At 42.3% G+C, this 17,516-nt stretch overlaps 1 protein-coding gene and 1 long non-coding RNA gene across 2 annotated transcripts; both read right to left on the bottom strand.

Annotated features, from left to right (window-relative positions):
* Nucleotides 1-429: 429 nt before the first annotated feature.
* Nucleotides 430-14,030, bottom strand: LOC109198621 (ryanodine receptor 2-like). The gene is made up of 4 exons (XM_019354024.2): nt 13,974-14,030; nt 999-1,133; nt 682-793; nt 430-479 (listed from the first exon to the last, which is right to left on the bottom strand). Exons 2-4 carry the CDS (start codon nt 1,104-1,106, stop codon nt 466-468), a joined length of 234 nt encoding a protein of 77 aa, XP_019209569.1. The 5' UTR covers nt 1,107-1,133; nt 13,974-14,030; the 3' UTR covers nt 430-465.
* LOC109198622 (uncharacterized) lies at nt 9,680-11,814 on the bottom strand. Its single transcript, XR_002059341.2, has 2 exons — nt 11,756-11,814; nt 9,680-9,792 (listed from the first exon to the last, which is right to left on the bottom strand). It is a non-coding gene; the product is annotated as an uncharacterized LOC109198622 (long non-coding RNA).
* Nucleotides 14,031-17,516: the final 3,486 nt, after the last annotated feature.

The raw sequence follows: 17,516 nt of genomic DNA, 5'->3' as shown, positions 1-17,516 counted from the left end.
TTCAGTTTTGGGTAACTAACCTCTGGCAGCTCACCACTTACCTTTGTACCATTTCAAGCTATTCATTGGACTTTAACGACATGAACTGCAACAAATAACTGGAAAAATAGGACTTTTAACAGGTAGTGTAAATAACACCATTTTCTGTAGGGCTGTTCTGCTGAACAGCTGGATGAGCTGATGCAGGGGATCTATGTGTTTGTGTTTCTGCCCCTCTCTCGATGGCTCCTGTTCACCTGGTTTCTGAAATCAACACACATTCCAAAGTGCTAAACTCTGCTATACACTGAAGAAATTAACACATAATTTGCCTTCAAAAAAGCAAAAATTCCAGAGTAGTCAGAAGAATTCCACTCGTTTTTTTTTTTAAATGAAATGAACTTACAGCGAGGTCTTCTATGAGTTTATCTTCAAAGTAGTGCTCCTCTGTCCATCCAGGACTTTCATAGCCCTGCAGGAACAAGTTTACAGCCCGGTGCCAGTATGAGAGAGATACATGGATGACTAATAACTGTTTATCTACCATCTTCTGCTGCTATAAAGGGCTGCACTGTAGGTGCAACATATATCCACAACCTTCCTCACTAGCCGAGGTGTGGCTGTAGATGAGGGGGAAAATAAAAAGTGCAGAATTTTAAATATTTCTTCTTATTTTACATGTGTGTGTGTTTGAGAACATACCTTGGCAAGTTATAGAGTGGTGCCATCCTGAAGCAAGCGACGACATCTCTCTCCTCTGTTTTGAAAGCAGTTTGTGCCACACAGCCTTCTTACTGCGCTGAGGATGCTCCACCTGAAGACACAAACTGAACCACTCAGTATACTAGATATTTAGTTGGTGTACCTTACCATCTGGAAGCCATATTATCCTGGAGAAGTATGTGGTCAGCTTTAATGAAGACCAATCAGCTAGTTTAAGAGGACCGTGGGTACCTTAAAGCTATACTCTCTACGTTGGCACAAAAATGCGCAAAATCAACTCAAACTTGAATATAGACCTGCTCCAGGTGGAAGAGGACATGACCAATATCCAGGATTCTCTCCACAGTCTTCTCTGGGTCAGTAGTATCCTCATAGTGGTTTGGGAGGTCTCTGTACAGAGCCATCTGCCAACGAATTGCTGGGTCCTCTGACTTGTAAGACACACAGAGGAAATGCATGACTCTATTGGCCCATTCACAAGGTTAAGCACCTTGTGAATATATAAATATATAGTACCAACCAACATCTACCAACTGGTTTACATCTGTCTCGACTTTAACAAAACAAAAGCCAAAACACAGAAACACCACATGTAAAGCTCATGATCAGTAGCTTGTATAACTACCTTGCTGGCAATAACTTGAATTGGTTGTTTTTTGTATGACTTCGTAAGTCTTTAAAATCATTGTGGCAGAATTTTGGCCCACCCTTGTTTATAACGTTGCTTCAGTTGATTTAGGTTGAAGCCATTCATTTACGCACAGCACTCTTAAGGTCCTGCTACTTTCAGTATTTCAGTCACTCTATAACTTCAGATTCAGTTCTTTCTCCTGCTGGTGTGTTTGGGATCATTGTCCTGTTTCCTGACCCAGTGTGGGTGAAGCTTTAGCTGTCAAGTAGATGGCTTCACATATGACTCTGGAATATACAGTGTATCAAAAATAAATCATACACTTTCAAAAGGCTGTATTTAAGCTTACACTAAATTTAAAATACATGGCTGAATATAAAGTTTTACATACAAAATGTTCAATGTTTATGAATAATCAATGAAATACGTCATCCCATAGTTCACTGTAGTCACTGCAGCCACTGCTGTTGTAATGCAATTGTTCCGGGTGAATGGCTGCAGAATGAAAGCACTTTGAAATCGAATGATTCTTTTGATACAGCGTACTCTCCCGTACAGACGAGTTTAGTGATGTTAGTGGGATAGGGCTATGTGGAGTGATAGAGTTCCTTCAATCACTTGTTGACAGATTGAATTTCCTATTCTATATCTTCGGATAACCTATGATATCACTGTGAAGTAGCCTTATTTATCTTATGGACATAAAGGTTCATCAGTTCGTTTAGGTCCTCTTACTCTAGATTTGTGTGAAATTTAAACTGAATCTGAGTACTTGACTCTAAATTTTGCGAGTTTGCCCACCGACCATCAAAATCGAATCACTTCATCCTTGTGCCAGATTTGAAGAATTTCTCTTAAACCAGTCCTTTGACATTACTTTCACAAGAATAAGATAAACTGACAACAACCTGACACCATGGCAAATCTAAGCCCAGAGGCATAATGTGTAAGTATACTTTAAGTAACTTGTGTCCTTTCTTACCTTCCTTGTAAATGTAGGTTGTTCCTGATGACCTCGAACTTCGTCCTCTGTGTCTTTCTGCAAAAGAATTATTAACTTCGATCAAACAACAGGTATTCTGTGACCTACAAAATCCTATCAAAGATGTCATGAGCAAAAATATTTATTCAGTAATTAGTAATGAAAATTTTACAAAGCTAAGGCAGAGTTATTTTGCTGTTACTAAAGGTTCCTCAGGAATACCAATACTGCAAATAATTGATTGTATTGTCATACACCTCACCCAACCAGTCATGGTAGATTTTAAAAACAAATAGACATGTAAACATTATATCAAGCAAATATAGAATAGAATAGAACAGAATAGCTTTTATTGTCACTGTTACAAGAACAGTGAAAGGCAGTTTGGCATCTCTCCGTGTGTGTAGAGTACACAATAGCGAATGTATTTACACAATAACAGACAAATTTACATTTACACAAGAAAAGATATGGTTGGTGCACCAGTTATTGGTCGTGTCCAAATTCATGGGCTGCATCCTCCTGAGGACCCGGCCTGAGCGGTCTACGTGGGCCGGGTCCTCAGAAGGTCGGGTAGGCCGGAAGTAAATGGCTGGGAAATTGACGGTCTAGCCTTCTGGTTAGCGTCACCGCTGTCTCGGTGGAGTTGAATAAACTCGGCCGCCTGCTTGCTATCTAAATTATAACAGGACGCTGGCGTAAACTGTCGACCATCTCACACTTTTGTTTAATTGGTTTTCTGTTTGACGTTGTCAGCTGTGAGAAAACCAAGGAGGAACCCACCGGGGATTAATAAAGTTTTATTTTATCTAATCTATCTAATCACTTTAATCTCAGCCAAACCGATTTACTGACGAACAAATAAAACACTGAAAAAGCCAAACAATATCATTTCTAGCTTGTCTAAGTGACTTACGTTTAACCAGAGTAGCGAAAGTCCGCGTGATCTGAAAATGACGTGCCGGGAGTTGTGCCGTTCTCGCGGCTTCAGTGGCCCTGGAGCTCCCGGCTAGCTATCGAGCTAAAAAAAAAAAAAAAAAAAAAAAAAGAAGAAAATATATACCAGAATTGCGCCATTCCATTGGCCGCCCTCGTGGCTCATGGGAAAGTGACAGGCCCTATGGCGGAGATTGAAGACAGGGGCAGTGGTTCGAATCCCATGCGGACCATTTGTTGGGATACATACCAAACAAACAATAAGTCCCTGGCTCTGAAATTCACCTGCTACGCTTGCTTAGAAGCCTACAGGCGAGCCTATAGACGGGCTCTCTCTGCCTTTTACCGCTGTCCAAAATCCCAACTTTTACCTCAATATTGCTTCTTAGCCTTGCTACCACCGCCAAACACGCCAGGCATTGTCGCTTTCTCAATCTCTTCTTCACGTCTGAACAAACGCTCAATTTTGCCTTCATTAACACAAATTATACATCAAAACGTAGGTATTTTCTTGCCTTTCACAAAATGCCACCGTCATTATCGCAGGAGTTGCCGTTTCTCGCAAATGGCCTCCAAGCAACACAAAGTCAGAAACGTCCCCATTTAAAGTCTATGGAGACTTCAGTGAAAATGACAGCTGGAATTCTGTAACGGAGGCGTTTTCAACTCCTCATATCTCCTAGATGTATTTTTATAGACCTGGAAATCGCCTTGATTTTTTTTTTCTTTTTTAATTAAAGCCTGCTGATTGTTACAGTGAAGGAATGATGTTGACAGGCCGTGTATTTTGGTGTTACAGAACATTTTTGTAATCCTATAATATATTATAGGGCAGCTGAACGCGCTTTGGAGCGGGAGACCCGGGTTGAAAACTAGCCAGTGCAGTATCGATTATCTTTCCCTAATTCACTTTATAATTACAAATTGTCAACACTTGAACATTCCCACGTGTGTTCTGATCAAAACAGTGCAAGAATGAGCTCTTAGCTTTGATTTACAACTTATCCACATTTCTTTGCGGACAATCCTGCATGTCACAAATAAATGACACAAAGCTCATCTGTGGCTGTGCACCATTCGTGGTGCGTTGGCTCCTCTACTGGTACGCGCCTCATTCAAATGTCGCCGCACATTTAAATTGCAGGTGTGTTTTACACTGTCATAGCTCCTAGATAGATTTCTTCAGAGACCTGAAAATCGCTGTGATTATTACCATAGCCTGCTGATTCTTACAGTGAAAGAACAATGTCAACGTATAGCATCGTTGGTTACTTTAATTGTGTTTGTGTTTTTTTAAATCAAATCCTACAAAATATAATAAGCAACTTATGGCAGCTCTAGATAAACATGGCATTACGATAAGTTTCAGTCCGGTTTTCGTCAGTTTCATTCCACGGAGACAGCTCTTTAGGGTCTCAAGTGATATCTTGATGGATAATGATGCAGGAAAATGCTCTGTTTACTCATGTTGGACCTCACATCAGCTTTCGACACAGCTGACCATCACATCCTCATTGAAAGGCTGAAAAATGGGTTGGTGTATCTGGAACTGCATTAGAGTGGTTCTCCTCTTATCTCCATCACCGATCCTTTTCTGTGGCAGTCTCCGATTTTAGGTCATCCTCTACCTCCCTTACTTATGGTGTCCCTCAAGGGTCAGTTTTGGGGCCTTTATTGTTTTTAATTTATCTTCCCTCCAGCATATAATGGGCTCTTTTGAGGACATTTCTTATCATTGTTATGCTGATGATATTCAGTTGTACATTTCTTTTATGCCGAGGATTTATCTAAGCTTCAGCGTCTGAATGATTGCTTAGATTTGATCAAACGTAGGACGGCTGCAAATTTCCTCCAGCTCAACGAGGGGAAAACCAAAGTCCTCGTATGCGCCCCTGATAGATTCCTATCGCAGATAGTGAAAGCCATGTTAAATCCTGTCAGGAATTTAGGTGTCACCTTTGACTCCAGTTTCACATTGGATGGGCATGTGAAATCTCTGGTTCGGTCTTGTTTTTATCATTCAAGAAATGTGGCTAGGCTAAGCCCGAATTTATCTCGATCTGAACTGGAGATTGCTATACATGCATTTATCTCGTCACGCTTGGATTATTGCAATTCGCTGTTTATGTGTCTTAGCAAAGGTTCTCTGGATCGTCTGCAGGTTGTGCAAAACGCTGCAGCTAGGCTTTGACAAAATCCTCCAAGTACTCACATGTGACACCGTTGTTATCTCAGTTACACTGGCTTCCTGTTAAATTTAGAGTCGATTTTAAGATCCTGGTCTTGACCTACAGAGCTGTGCATGGACTGGCACCTGCCTACATCTTTGATCTGCTACAGCCTTATGTCCCAGCAGGTCTTTGAGGTCATCTGATCTGGGCTTACTTGATAAAAAAATACTAAGAGGAGGACTAAGGGTGATAGAGCTTTTGCCACTGTGGCCCCTAGACTGTGGAACTCTCTCCCAAGCATTAAGAACTGTGGACTCAGTAGCTGTTTTTAAAACACAACTCAAAACTCACCTTTTTAAAACTGCTTTTGGTTAATTTTTTGCCTGTTTTATTTAGTCTTTTAATCTTTTTATGACTTGTAATTTTATGTGCAGCACTTTGTGATTCTGTCTTGAAAGGTGCTATATAAATGAAACTTTATTTATTTATTATTTATTATTAAAACAGGACCAATTGCGACACAAAACCTCTCGCACACTAACACAAACTCTTTATACAGATACAGAGCTTTACATGTATAAATAAGGCAGACAAAAATGCATAAAAACAAGCTATCAACAGATTGTTGGTGGACAGCATGTCACTTTATTTTGGTTTTATCTTGTTTCTTTTTGGTGTAGCCTCACTAAACAAATGTTTATAAAAATGACCACTTTTATTATGAACACTGGCTCAAATCCACCGTCAGTGATAAAGAGTAGACATCAGAAGCAAAGTTCTGCCGACATCATCACACCTCCCACCCAAGTGGAGGTGGCGGAGAGGAGGCACTTGGAGTTTCGGTCGAGAAAGTGTCCGTGTGACTGAGTCCTGTCCCAGCTCTGCTTCAAGGTCTGTCGGTCCAGCTTGTTGAGGGCCTGAGAGCAAAGACGGATATCCTGGACCAGCTCTGACAAACTGTCCAGGTCTTCACTCTCCCAGGGGCCAGAGACCTGACACCCTGCAGGTTAAGCAACAAAGAGACATTTTATTTCATATCCATAATTTCCATTTTTCCCCCTATAATATTTGACATCCAAATGTAGCCTATTAGCTAGCATCCAGTAACGTTTCTGCTCCATAAAAGGGAAAATTAATTCACAACTAATCGGTTTTTGTTTTTGTTTTTTATCTTTAAACCACACTTCTATATTGTAATGTCTGTGTGTGTACTCATCAAGCAACACCTCTGTGCATACATACTAAATGTTCAAACTTAGAAATGTGTCAAAAGGAAACAGACGCACAGCAAGACACAAACTGTTGCCAAGTACAACTTTGCACAGGTGATAAAAACATCAATATCATCAAATTGTGAATTAGTGTGAAACGGTGAATCTAAGAATAGGCTCCCAAACAGTCATATCCAGAACAAATTACTTTTAACACATCAATGAGTAAGCAGGCATAGGGATTGGACAGCCTGGTTCTATCACAAGGGCCATAATATATTTGCCACCGCTGAGTTACAGTAAAGAGTAGGGGGCGATAGGCAAGACTTACCTTTACTAGCACTGATGGTTTGGAGCACCATCTCAGCAGCGCCACGGTCGTGCAGCCGAGCCTGCTGATACAACAGCTTCTGCTTCTCCATCTCTTTTCCTTTGTTAGAAAGGTGACACATATCATTGCAGACCATCTAAAAATGAAACTGCTAAAACTTGAGGAGACTAGTGGAAGATTCAAGACCGATTGATCACCTACTTCAAAACTCTTCACTTCTCCATCGTCATCCTCTTCATCATGGCAACTCTGAAGGAAGGGAGAAAGGTGAAAAAAAGCATACAAACTACAGACTGATTACTTCGGATAGATATAGCCACATCAGCGACGGGAAGTTCCAAAGCACTGAGGCATCAAACTGAGTATTTCGGTGTCACCATCTTTGTTTTTTAAACCAGATGTTACGAATGATGGGGAGGGCCGGTATCTGCTGCTTTGTGCAAAGATGAACAAGATGAAACTTGCCAGAGTTCTACAAAATGACCTGCAGAAGGCCCATCCATCCATCTCCCCAAGCAGAGAAGCCCAGACCTCCTCTCCCCAGCCACCTCCTCCAGCTTGTCCGGGGAAACACCAAGGCGTTCCCAGGCCAGCCGAGAGATATAATCTCTCCAGCGTGTCCTGGGTCTGCCCCGGGGCCATCTCCCGGTGGGACATGCCCGGAAAACCTCACCCAGGAGGCGCCCAGGGACATCCTTGTCAGATGCCCGAACCACCTCAACTGGCTCCTTTCGATGTGGAGGAGCAGCGGCTCTACTCTGGGCCCCCCGAATGGCTGAACTTCTCAGCCTATCTCTAAGGGAGAGGCCAGCCACCCTTCAGAGGAAGCTCATTTCCGCCGCTTGTATTCACAGTCTCGTTCTTTCGGTCACTACCCACAGCTCGTGACTATAGGTGAGGGTAGATCGAACGGTAAATTAAGGGGCCACTGACATGAATGTCTCTGATCAACAATCAACAAACGACTTTATGATGGTGGCCTGGGGACAGAGCTTCCTCTTGTCAACCCTCTGCTGACTGCCCAGCACCGTCTGGCATTTGCCGTAGAATACCAGAATGGTCCACCACTGGTGCCCTGTGCTTTTCACAGATGATAGCAGGTTCACCCTGAGCACATGTGACAGATGTGAAAGGGTCTAGAGAAGCTGTGGAGAACATTATGCCGCCTGTAACATCGTTCAGTATGACTGGTCTGGGGAGGCATATCCATGGACAGACGCACAAACCTCTAACAGACTAGGTAATGGCACCCTGACTCCCATTAAGTAATGGGATGAAATCCTTGGACTCACATCAGACCCTATGGTGATGCATTGGATCCTGGGTTCCTCCTGGTGCCTGACAATGCCTGGCCTCATGTGGCTCGAGTATGCATGTAGTTCCTTCGGAATGACAATGCCTGATACCACTAACTGCCCCCATGCTCGGCTGACATAGATCCAATAAAACACCTCAACTTTTCCAGAAGTTCGGTGATACCCTGGTCCGGATCTGGCAGGAGATCCCCCAGGACACCATCCGTCTTCTCATTAGGAGCATGTCTGTCAGATCTTTCTGTCTGTCAGATCCATGCACACTTTGCCTGGCAAAGTGTGCAGTGAGATTGAGTCTCACATGCTTTAATTTTTTATTCGATGTGTAGGTGTTCACCACAAACAGTTTTTATTTTTTATTTTGGGGAACTTGGTTGATCCTAAAGCTAAACACCATTCTTTGTGTTTATATATATGTCATGATCCAGGTCTGTTCAGTGGTTTTCTGTCCTGGCCTTGCGCTCTGCATCTGCCTTTTGGGGTGGAGCCCTGGTTCAACACCTACACTTCTCCACGCGTTTTCCATCTGTGGCATTCAGCAAGACAGTATTTAAAACCAGTGTTGCCATCAGTTCTTCACCAGTTCGTTTCTTTGTTCATGCCAAGTACTTGATCTCTTTTGTGCCTTTAGCAATCTCGTCAAGTCACCACCTTACTCCTTCCTCTGGACGCTGGTCTCCACAGTCAAATCCCAGCTTCATTCTGCAACTTGCTTCTCTCGACTTAAATTACTCACTGCTCTCACCTGCCTGTCCTCCTGCCTGCTGCTTCCTCTGCATTACTAGAATACAAGGCTGGAACCCAACTCACTCACTCAACACTCAGAGGGCTACCCGCCTCCAGAGCCACCTGCAAGACTCCTCGTCAGAGATTTCCCTGCCACGTATTCATGTCTCACCATAGTTTATTCTGTGATTTCAATAAAACTTGTGAAATCTTATTTCCGCTCTGTATTGTGTCTGCACTTATGTTCACTCCCACGTACTGCTCTCCCGGCCTTGACAGCATGAAGTGTCTGAAGAAATATACCCAGCAGACCCAATTCGGAGTGCAATCACTAAGCAGTGATATATTAACAGTGTCCTAAACCAACAACAACTCTACCATCCAGAAGACTAGTTACTAGTGCAGCTGCTAGTGCTACTGTTAACAGTGCAGCTGCTAACATTTGGTTAATTTGCCACAGTTTGGTGCATCTGTTTTTAATTTCTTTTCCCTCTCTTAGCTTTTCAGGCCACACTAAACTATTCTACACTGAAGGTAGGGGAGGTGCCAGTTGCAATAAGTGATTTGATTAGGCAGTACAGCGCCCTGCAAGTAATCCATCAGCCCAAAAGCATCATCCCTGGTCGATGACATAAACAGCACGCAGAACAATAACAGGTTTTTTTACCGTCTATGCTAAGCCAGCTATGTGAGTTTCAATTCAAAAGTGTTTAGTGTTGGTACTCAGCAACAGATACCTTAGCCATGATGTCTGCGTAGGCCATGTAGAGATGATCCTCATCCAGTTTACTGCAAAAACAAACACATTCACCAAAGTTAGCACAATTATAGCTGTATTAAGGAAAATAATTTTGGTGCACCACTGACTGAAATGACATCTTCTCATTTAACAGTTTTTCATTATTTTGATGAATATTTACATGTTTTATATTTCAGATTCTTTAAAATAGCCGCCCTTTGCTTTGATTACTGCTTTGCACACTCTTGGCATTCTCTCTCCATGAGCTTCATGAGGTGGTCACCTGAAATGGTTTTCCAAAAGTCTTGAAGGAGTTCCCAGAGATGCTGAGCACTTGTTGGTCCTTTTGCCTTCCTCTGTGCTCCATCTCATCCCAAACCATCTCCATTGGGTTTAGGTCAGGTGACTGTGGAGGCCAGGCCTCCATCACTCTCCTTCTTGGTCAAACAGCCCTCGCACAGCCTGGAGGTGTGTTTGGGCTCATTGTACTGTTGGAAAATAAATGACGGTCCAACTAAACACAAACTGGATGAGATGGCATGTCGCTGCAGGATGCTGTGGCAGCCATGCTGGTTCAGTGTGCCTTCAATTTTGAAAAAAATCCCAGCAATGGTGTCACCACCAAAGCACTCCCACACCATCACACCTCCTCCTCCATGCTTCACAGTGGGAACCGTGCATGTGGAGACCATCCGTTCACCTTTTCTGCGTCACACAAAGACACGGTGGGTGGAATCAAAGATCTCAGATTTGGACTCATCAGACCACAGCACAGATTTCCACTGGTCTAATGTCCACTCCTTGTGTTTCTTGGCCCAAACAAATCTCTTCTGCTTGTTGCTTTTCCTTAGTCGTGGTTTCTTAGCAGCTATTTGACCATAAAGGCCTGATTCACACACTCTGAACAGTTGATGTAGAGATGTGTCTGCTACTGGAGCTCTGTGTGGCATCTATCTGGGCTCTAATCTGAGCTGCTGTTAACTTGCGATTTCTGAGCCTCGGGACTCGGATGAATGTATCCTCAGCAGCAGAGGTGACTCTTGGTCTTCCTTTCCTGGGGCGGTCCAGTTTTGTCATAGCGTTTTTCCTGACTGCACTTGGGGACACATTCAGAGTTTTAGCAATTTCCCAGACTGACTGATGGGCTGTCATTTCTCTTTACTTACCTCATTGGTTGTTGCCATATTATAAATTAATACAGTTGTCAAACAGGGCTGTCAGCTGTGTACCAACCTGACTTCTGCACAACACACCTGATGGTCCCAACCCATTAAGAAGGCAAGAAACTCCACAAATGAACCCTGACAGGCACACCTGTGAAATGAAACCATTTCAGGTGACTACATCACGAAGCTCCTTGAGATAGATGTGCTTGAAGCTGTTGTCCTGTGAGCTGCCTATCACACAAGCTGTTAACTCTCAGAACCTTGTCCTGTGATTCAGTCGTGTCTTTGGGTCTGCAGACCTCTTCCTGTCACAGTTTGTTTCTCAGTGCGTTTGATGGTGAAGGAAACTGTACTCACTGACACTTTGACTTTCTTTGTCAGGACAGACCTACATTTTTAAGTGTTATGATGGTCTCTCTCTCTTCCACTGTTAATGGTCTTTTTCTCACCATTTTTGTAGCAACACACTACTTACTGCAGTACAGTACTGTTCAGCTGATGCTCACAAGGGTATGGCACCAACACTGCTTTATGCAGACAGAGGGGGTTGGAATTAATCCAAGTTGGAACACCTGTAGGAATTAGTAGCAGCAGCTTTCAAGGCTTGATCAACCTTCACTGCTGCAGAACAGCTTTGAATTGTTAACCCATGTTGTGTCCCTGAAAAAGGCCTTTTGGTATAATTCTGAAATGTACATTATTTTTCAGTTTTGGGTAACCTAACCTCTGGCAGCTCACCACTTACCTTTGTACCATTTCAAGCTATTCATTGGACTTTAACGACATGAACTGCAACAAATAACTGGAAAAATAGGGACTTTTAACAGGTAGTGTGTAAAATACACACCATTTTTCTGTTAGGGCTGTTCTGCTGAACAGCTGGATGAGCTGATGCAGGGGATCTATGTGTTTGTGTTTCTGCCCCTCCTCTTCCTCAGATGGCTCCTGTTCACCTGGTTTCTGAAATCAACACACATTCACAAAGTGCTAAAACTCTGCTATACACTGAAGAAATTAACACATAATTTGCCTTCAAAACAAGCAAAAATTCCAGAGTAGTCAGAAGAATTCCACTCGTTTTGTTTTTTTTAAATGAAATGAACTTACAGCGAGGTCTTCTATGAGTTTATCTTCAAAGTAGTGCTCCTCTGTCTCCATCCAGGACTTTTCATAGCCCTGCAGGAACAAGTTTACAGCCCGGTGCCTAGTATGAGAGAGATACATGGATGACTAATAACTGTTTATCTACCCATCTTCTGCTGCTTATAAAGGGCTGCACTGTAGGTGCAACATATATCCACAACCTTTCCTCACTAGCCCGAGGTGTGGCTGTAGATGAGGGTGGGAAAATAATAAAGTGCAGAATTTTAAATATTTCTTCTTCATTTTACATGTGTGTGTGTTTGAGAACATACCTTGGCAAGTTATAGAGTGGTGCCATCCTGAAGCAAGCGACGACATCTCTCTTCCTCTGTTTTGAAAGCAGTTTGTGCCACACAGCCTTCTTACTGCGCTGAGGATGCTCCACCTGAAGACACAAACTGAACCACTCAGTATACTAGATATTTAGTTGGTGTACCTTACCATCTGGAAGCCATATTATCCTGGAGAAGTATGTGGTCAGCTTTAATGAAGACCAATCAGCTAGTTTAAGAGGACCGTGGGGTACCTTAAAGCTATACTCTCTACGTTGGCACAAAAATGCGCAAAATCAACTCAACTTGAATATATAGACCTGCTCCAGGTGGAAGAGGACATGACCAATATCCAGGATTCTCTCCACAGTCTTCTCTGGGTCAGTAGTATCCTCATAGTGGTTTGGGAGGTCTCTGTACAGAGCCATCTGCCAACGAATTGCTGGGTCCTCTGACTTTGTAAGACACACAGAGGAAATGCATGACTCTATTGGCCCATTCACAAGGTTAAGCACCTTTGTGAATATATAAATATATAGTACCAACCAACATCTACCAACTGGTTTACATCTGTCTCGACTTTAACAAAACAAAAGCCAAAACACAGAAACACCACATGTAAAGCTCATGATTCAGTAGCTTGTATAACTACCTTGCTGGCAATAACTTGAATTGGTTGTTTTTTTGTATGACTTCGTAAGTCTTTAAAATCATTGTGGCAGAATTTTGGCCCACCCTTGTTTATAACGTTGCTTCAGTTGATTTAGGTTTGAAGCCATTCATTTACGCACAGCACTCTTAAGGTCCTGCTACTTTCAGTATTTCAGTCACTCTATAACTTCAGATTCAGTTCTTTCTCCTGCTGGTGTGTTTGGGATCATTGTCCTGTTTCCTGACCCAGTGTGGGTGAAGCTTTAGCTGTCAAGTAGATGGCTTCACATATGACTCTGGAATATACAGTGTATCAAAAATAAATCATACACTTTCAAAAGGCTGTATTTTAAGCTTACACTAAATTTAAAATACATGGCTGAATATAAAGTTTTACATACAAAATGTTCAATGTTTATGAATAATCAATGAAATACGTCATCCCATAGTTCACTGTAGTCACTGCAGCCACTGCTGTTGTAATGCAATTGTTCCGGGTGAATGGCTGCAGAATGAAAGCACTTTGAAATCGAATGATTCTTTTTGATACAGCCTGTACTCTCCCGTACAGACGAGTTTAGTGATGTTAGTGGGATAGGGGCTATGTGGAGTGATAGAGTTCCTTCAATCACTTGTTGACAGATTGAATTTCCTATTCTATATCTTTCGGATAACCTATGATATCACTGTGAAGTAGCCTTATTTATCTTATGGACATAAAGGTTCATCAGTTCGTTTAGGTCCTCTTACTCTAGATTTGTGTGAAATTTAAACTGAATCTGAGTACTTGACTCTAAATTTTGCGAGTTTGCCCACCGACCATCAAAATCGAATCACTTCATCCTTGTGCCAGATTTGAAGAATTTCTCTTAAACCAGTCCTTTGACATTACTTTCACAAGAATAAGATAAACTGACAACAACCTGACACCATGGCAAAATCTAAGCCCAGAGGCATAATGTGTAAGTATACTTTAAGTAACTTGTGTCCTTTTCTTACCTTTCCTTGTAAATGTAGGTTGTTCCTGATGACCTCTCGAACTTCGTCCTCTGTGTCTTTCTGCAAAAGAATTATTAACTTCGATCAAACAACAGGTATTCTGTGACCTACAAAATCCTATCAAAGATGTCATGAGCAAAAAATATTTATTCAGTAATTAGTAATGAAAATTTTACAAAGCTAAGGCAGAGTTATTTTGCTGTTACTAAAGGTTTACCTCAGGAATACCAATACTGCAAATAATTGATTGTTATTGTCATACACCTCACCCCAACCAGTCATGGTAGATTTTTAAAAACAAATAGACATGTAAACATTATATCAAGCAAATATAGAATAGAATAGAACAGAATAGCTTTTTATTGTCACTGTTACAAGAACAGTGAAAGGCAGTTTGGCATCTCTCCGTGTGTGTAGAGTACACAATAGCGAATGTATTTACACAATAACAGACAAATTTACATTTACACAAGAAAAGATATGGTTGGTGCACCAGTTATTGGTCGTGTCCAAATTCATGGGCTGCATCCTCCTGAGGACCCGGCCTGAGCGGTCTACGTGGGCCGGGTCCTCAGAAGGTCGGGTAGGCCGGAAGTAAATGGCTGGGGAAATTGGACGGTCTAGCCTTCTGGTTAGCGTCACCGCTGTCTCGGTGGAGTTGAATAAACTCGGCCGCCTGCTCCTTGCTATCTAAATTATAACAGGACGCTGGCGTAAACTGTCGACCATCTCACACTTTTGTTTAATTGGTTTTCTGTTTGACGTTTGTCAGCTGTGAGAAAACCAAGGAGGAACCCACCCGGGGGATTAATAAAGTTTTATTTTATCTAATCTAATCACTTTAATCTCAGCCAAACCGATTTACTGACGAACAAATAAAACACTGAAAAAAGCCAAACAATATCATTTCTAGCTTGTCTAAGTGACTTACGTTTAACCAGAGTAGCGAAAGTCCGCGGTGATCTGAAAATGACGTGCCGGGAGTTGTGCCGTTCTCGGCGGCTTCAGTGGCCCTGGAGCTCCCGGCTAGCTATCGAGCTAAAAAAAAAAAAAAAAAAAAAGAAGAAGATAAATATACCAGAATTGCGCCCATTCCATTGGCCGCCCTCGTGGCTCATGGGAAAGTGACAGGCCCTATGGCGGAGATTGAAGACAGGGGGCAGTGGTTCGAATCCCATGCGGACCATTTGTTGGGATACATACCAAACAAACAATAATAGTCCCTGGCTCTGAAATTCACCTGCTACGCTTGCTTAGAAGCCTACAGGCGAGCCTATAGACGGGCTCTCTCTGCCTTTTTACCGCTGTCCCAAAATCCCTCAACTTTTACCTCAATATTGCTTCTTAGCCTTGCTACCCACCGCCAAACACGCCAGGCATTGTCGCTTTCTCAATCTCTTCTTCACGTCTGAACAAACGCTCAATTTTGCCTTCATTAACACAAATTATACATCAAAACGTAGGTATTTTTCTTGCCTTTCACAAAATGCCACCGTCATTATCGCAGGAGTTGCCGTTTTCTCGCAAATGGCCTCCAAGCAACACAAAGTCAGAAACGTCCCCATTTAAAGTCTATGGAGACTTCAGTGAAAATGACAGCTGGAATTCTGTAACGGAGGCGTTTTCAACTCCTCATATCTCCTAGATGTATTTTTCCTTATAGACCTGGAAATCGCCTTGATTTTTTTTTTCTTTTTTTAATTAAAGCCTGCTGATTGTTACAGTGAAGGAATGATGTTGACAGGCCGTGTATTTTTGGTGTTACAGAACATTTTTGTAATCCTATAATATATTATAGGGCAGGCTGAACGCGCTTTGGGAGCGGGAGACCCGGGTTGAAAACTAGCCAGTGGCAGTATCGATTATCTTTCCCTAATTCACTTTATAATTACAAATTGTCAACACTTGAACATTCCCACGTGTGTTCTGATCAAAACAGTGCAAGAATGAGCTCTTTAGCTTTTGATTTACAACTTATCCACATTTCTTTGCGGACAATCCTGCATGTCACAAATAAATGACACAAAGCTCATCTGTGGCTGTGCACCATTCGTGGTGCGTTGGCTCCCTCTACTGGTACGCGCCTCATTCAAATGTCGCCGCACATTTAAAATTGCAGGGTGTCTTTACACTGTCATAGCTCCTAGATAGATTTCTTCAGAGACCTGAAATCGCTGTGATTATTCACCATAGCCTGCTGATTCTTACAGTGAAAGAACAATGTCAACGTATAGCATCGTTGGTTACTTTAATTGTGTTTGTGTTTTTTTAAATCAAATCCTACAAAATATAATAAGCAACTTATGGCAGCTCTAGATAAACATGGCATTTACGATAAGTTTCAGTCCGGTTTTCGTCAGTTTCATTCCACGGAGACAGCTCTTCTTAGGGTCTCAAGTGATATCTTGATGGATAATGATGCAGGAAAATGCTCTGTTCTACTCATGTTGGACCTCACATCAGCTTTCGACACAGCTGACCATCACATCCTCATTGAAAGGCTGAAAAAATGGGTTGGTGTATCTGGAACTGCATTAGAGTGGTTCTCCTCTTATCTCCATCACCGATCCTTTTCTGTGGCAGTCTCCGATTTTAGGTCATCCTCTACCTCCCTTACTTATGGTGTCCCTCAAGGGTCAGTTTTGGGGCCTTTATTGTTTTTAATTTATCTTCTTCCCCTCCAGCATATAATGGGCTCTTTTGAGGACATTTCTTATCATTGTTATGCTGATGATATTCAGTTGTACATTTCTTTTATGCCCGAGGATTTATCTAAGCTTCAGCGTCTGAATGATTGCTTAGATTTGATCAAACGTAGGACGGCTGCAAATTTCCTCCAGCTCAACGAGGGAAAACCAAAGTCCTCGTATGCGCCCCTGATAGATTCCTATCGCAGATAGTGAAAGCCCTTGGTCCTCCCTCACTCTATGTTAAATCCTCTGTCAGGAATTTAGGTGTCACCTTTGACTCCAGTTTCACATTGGATGGGCATGTGAAATCTCTGGTTCGGTCTTGTTTTTATCATTCAAGAAATGTGGCTAGGCTAAGCCCGAATTTATCTCGATCTGAACTGGAGATTGCTATACATGCATTTATCTCGTCACGCTTGGATTATTGCAATTCGCTGTTTATGTGTCTTAGCAAAGGTTCTCTGGATCGTCTGCAGGTTGTGCAAAACGCTGCAGCTAGGCTTTTGACAAAATCCTCCAAGTACTCACATGTGACACCGTTGTTATCTCAGTTACACTGGCTTCCTGTTAAATTTAGAGTCGATTTTAAGATCCTGGTCTTGACCTACAGAGCTGTGCATGGACTGGCACCTGCCTACATCTTTGATCTGCTACAGCCTTATGTCCCAGCAGGTCTTTGAGGTCATCTGATCTGGGCTTACTTGCTATAAAAAAAATACTAAAGGAGGACTAAGGGTGATAGAGCTTTTGCCACTGTGGCCCCTAGACTGTGGAACTCTCTCCCCCAAGCATTAAGAACTGTGGACTCAGTAGCTGTTTTTAAAACACAACTCAAAACTCACCTTTTTAAAAC

Source organism: Oreochromis niloticus, unplaced genomic scaffold (assembly GCF_001858045.2).
Source record: "Oreochromis niloticus isolate F11D_XX unplaced genomic scaffold, O_niloticus_UMD_NMBU tig00008552_pilon, whole genome shotgun sequence".
NCBI classification, from domain to species: Eukaryota; Metazoa; Chordata; class Actinopteri; order Cichliformes; family Cichlidae; genus Oreochromis; species Oreochromis niloticus.
Note: the sequence above shows the minus strand (reverse complement) of the source record. Positions and strands in the feature narration are given on the sequence as shown.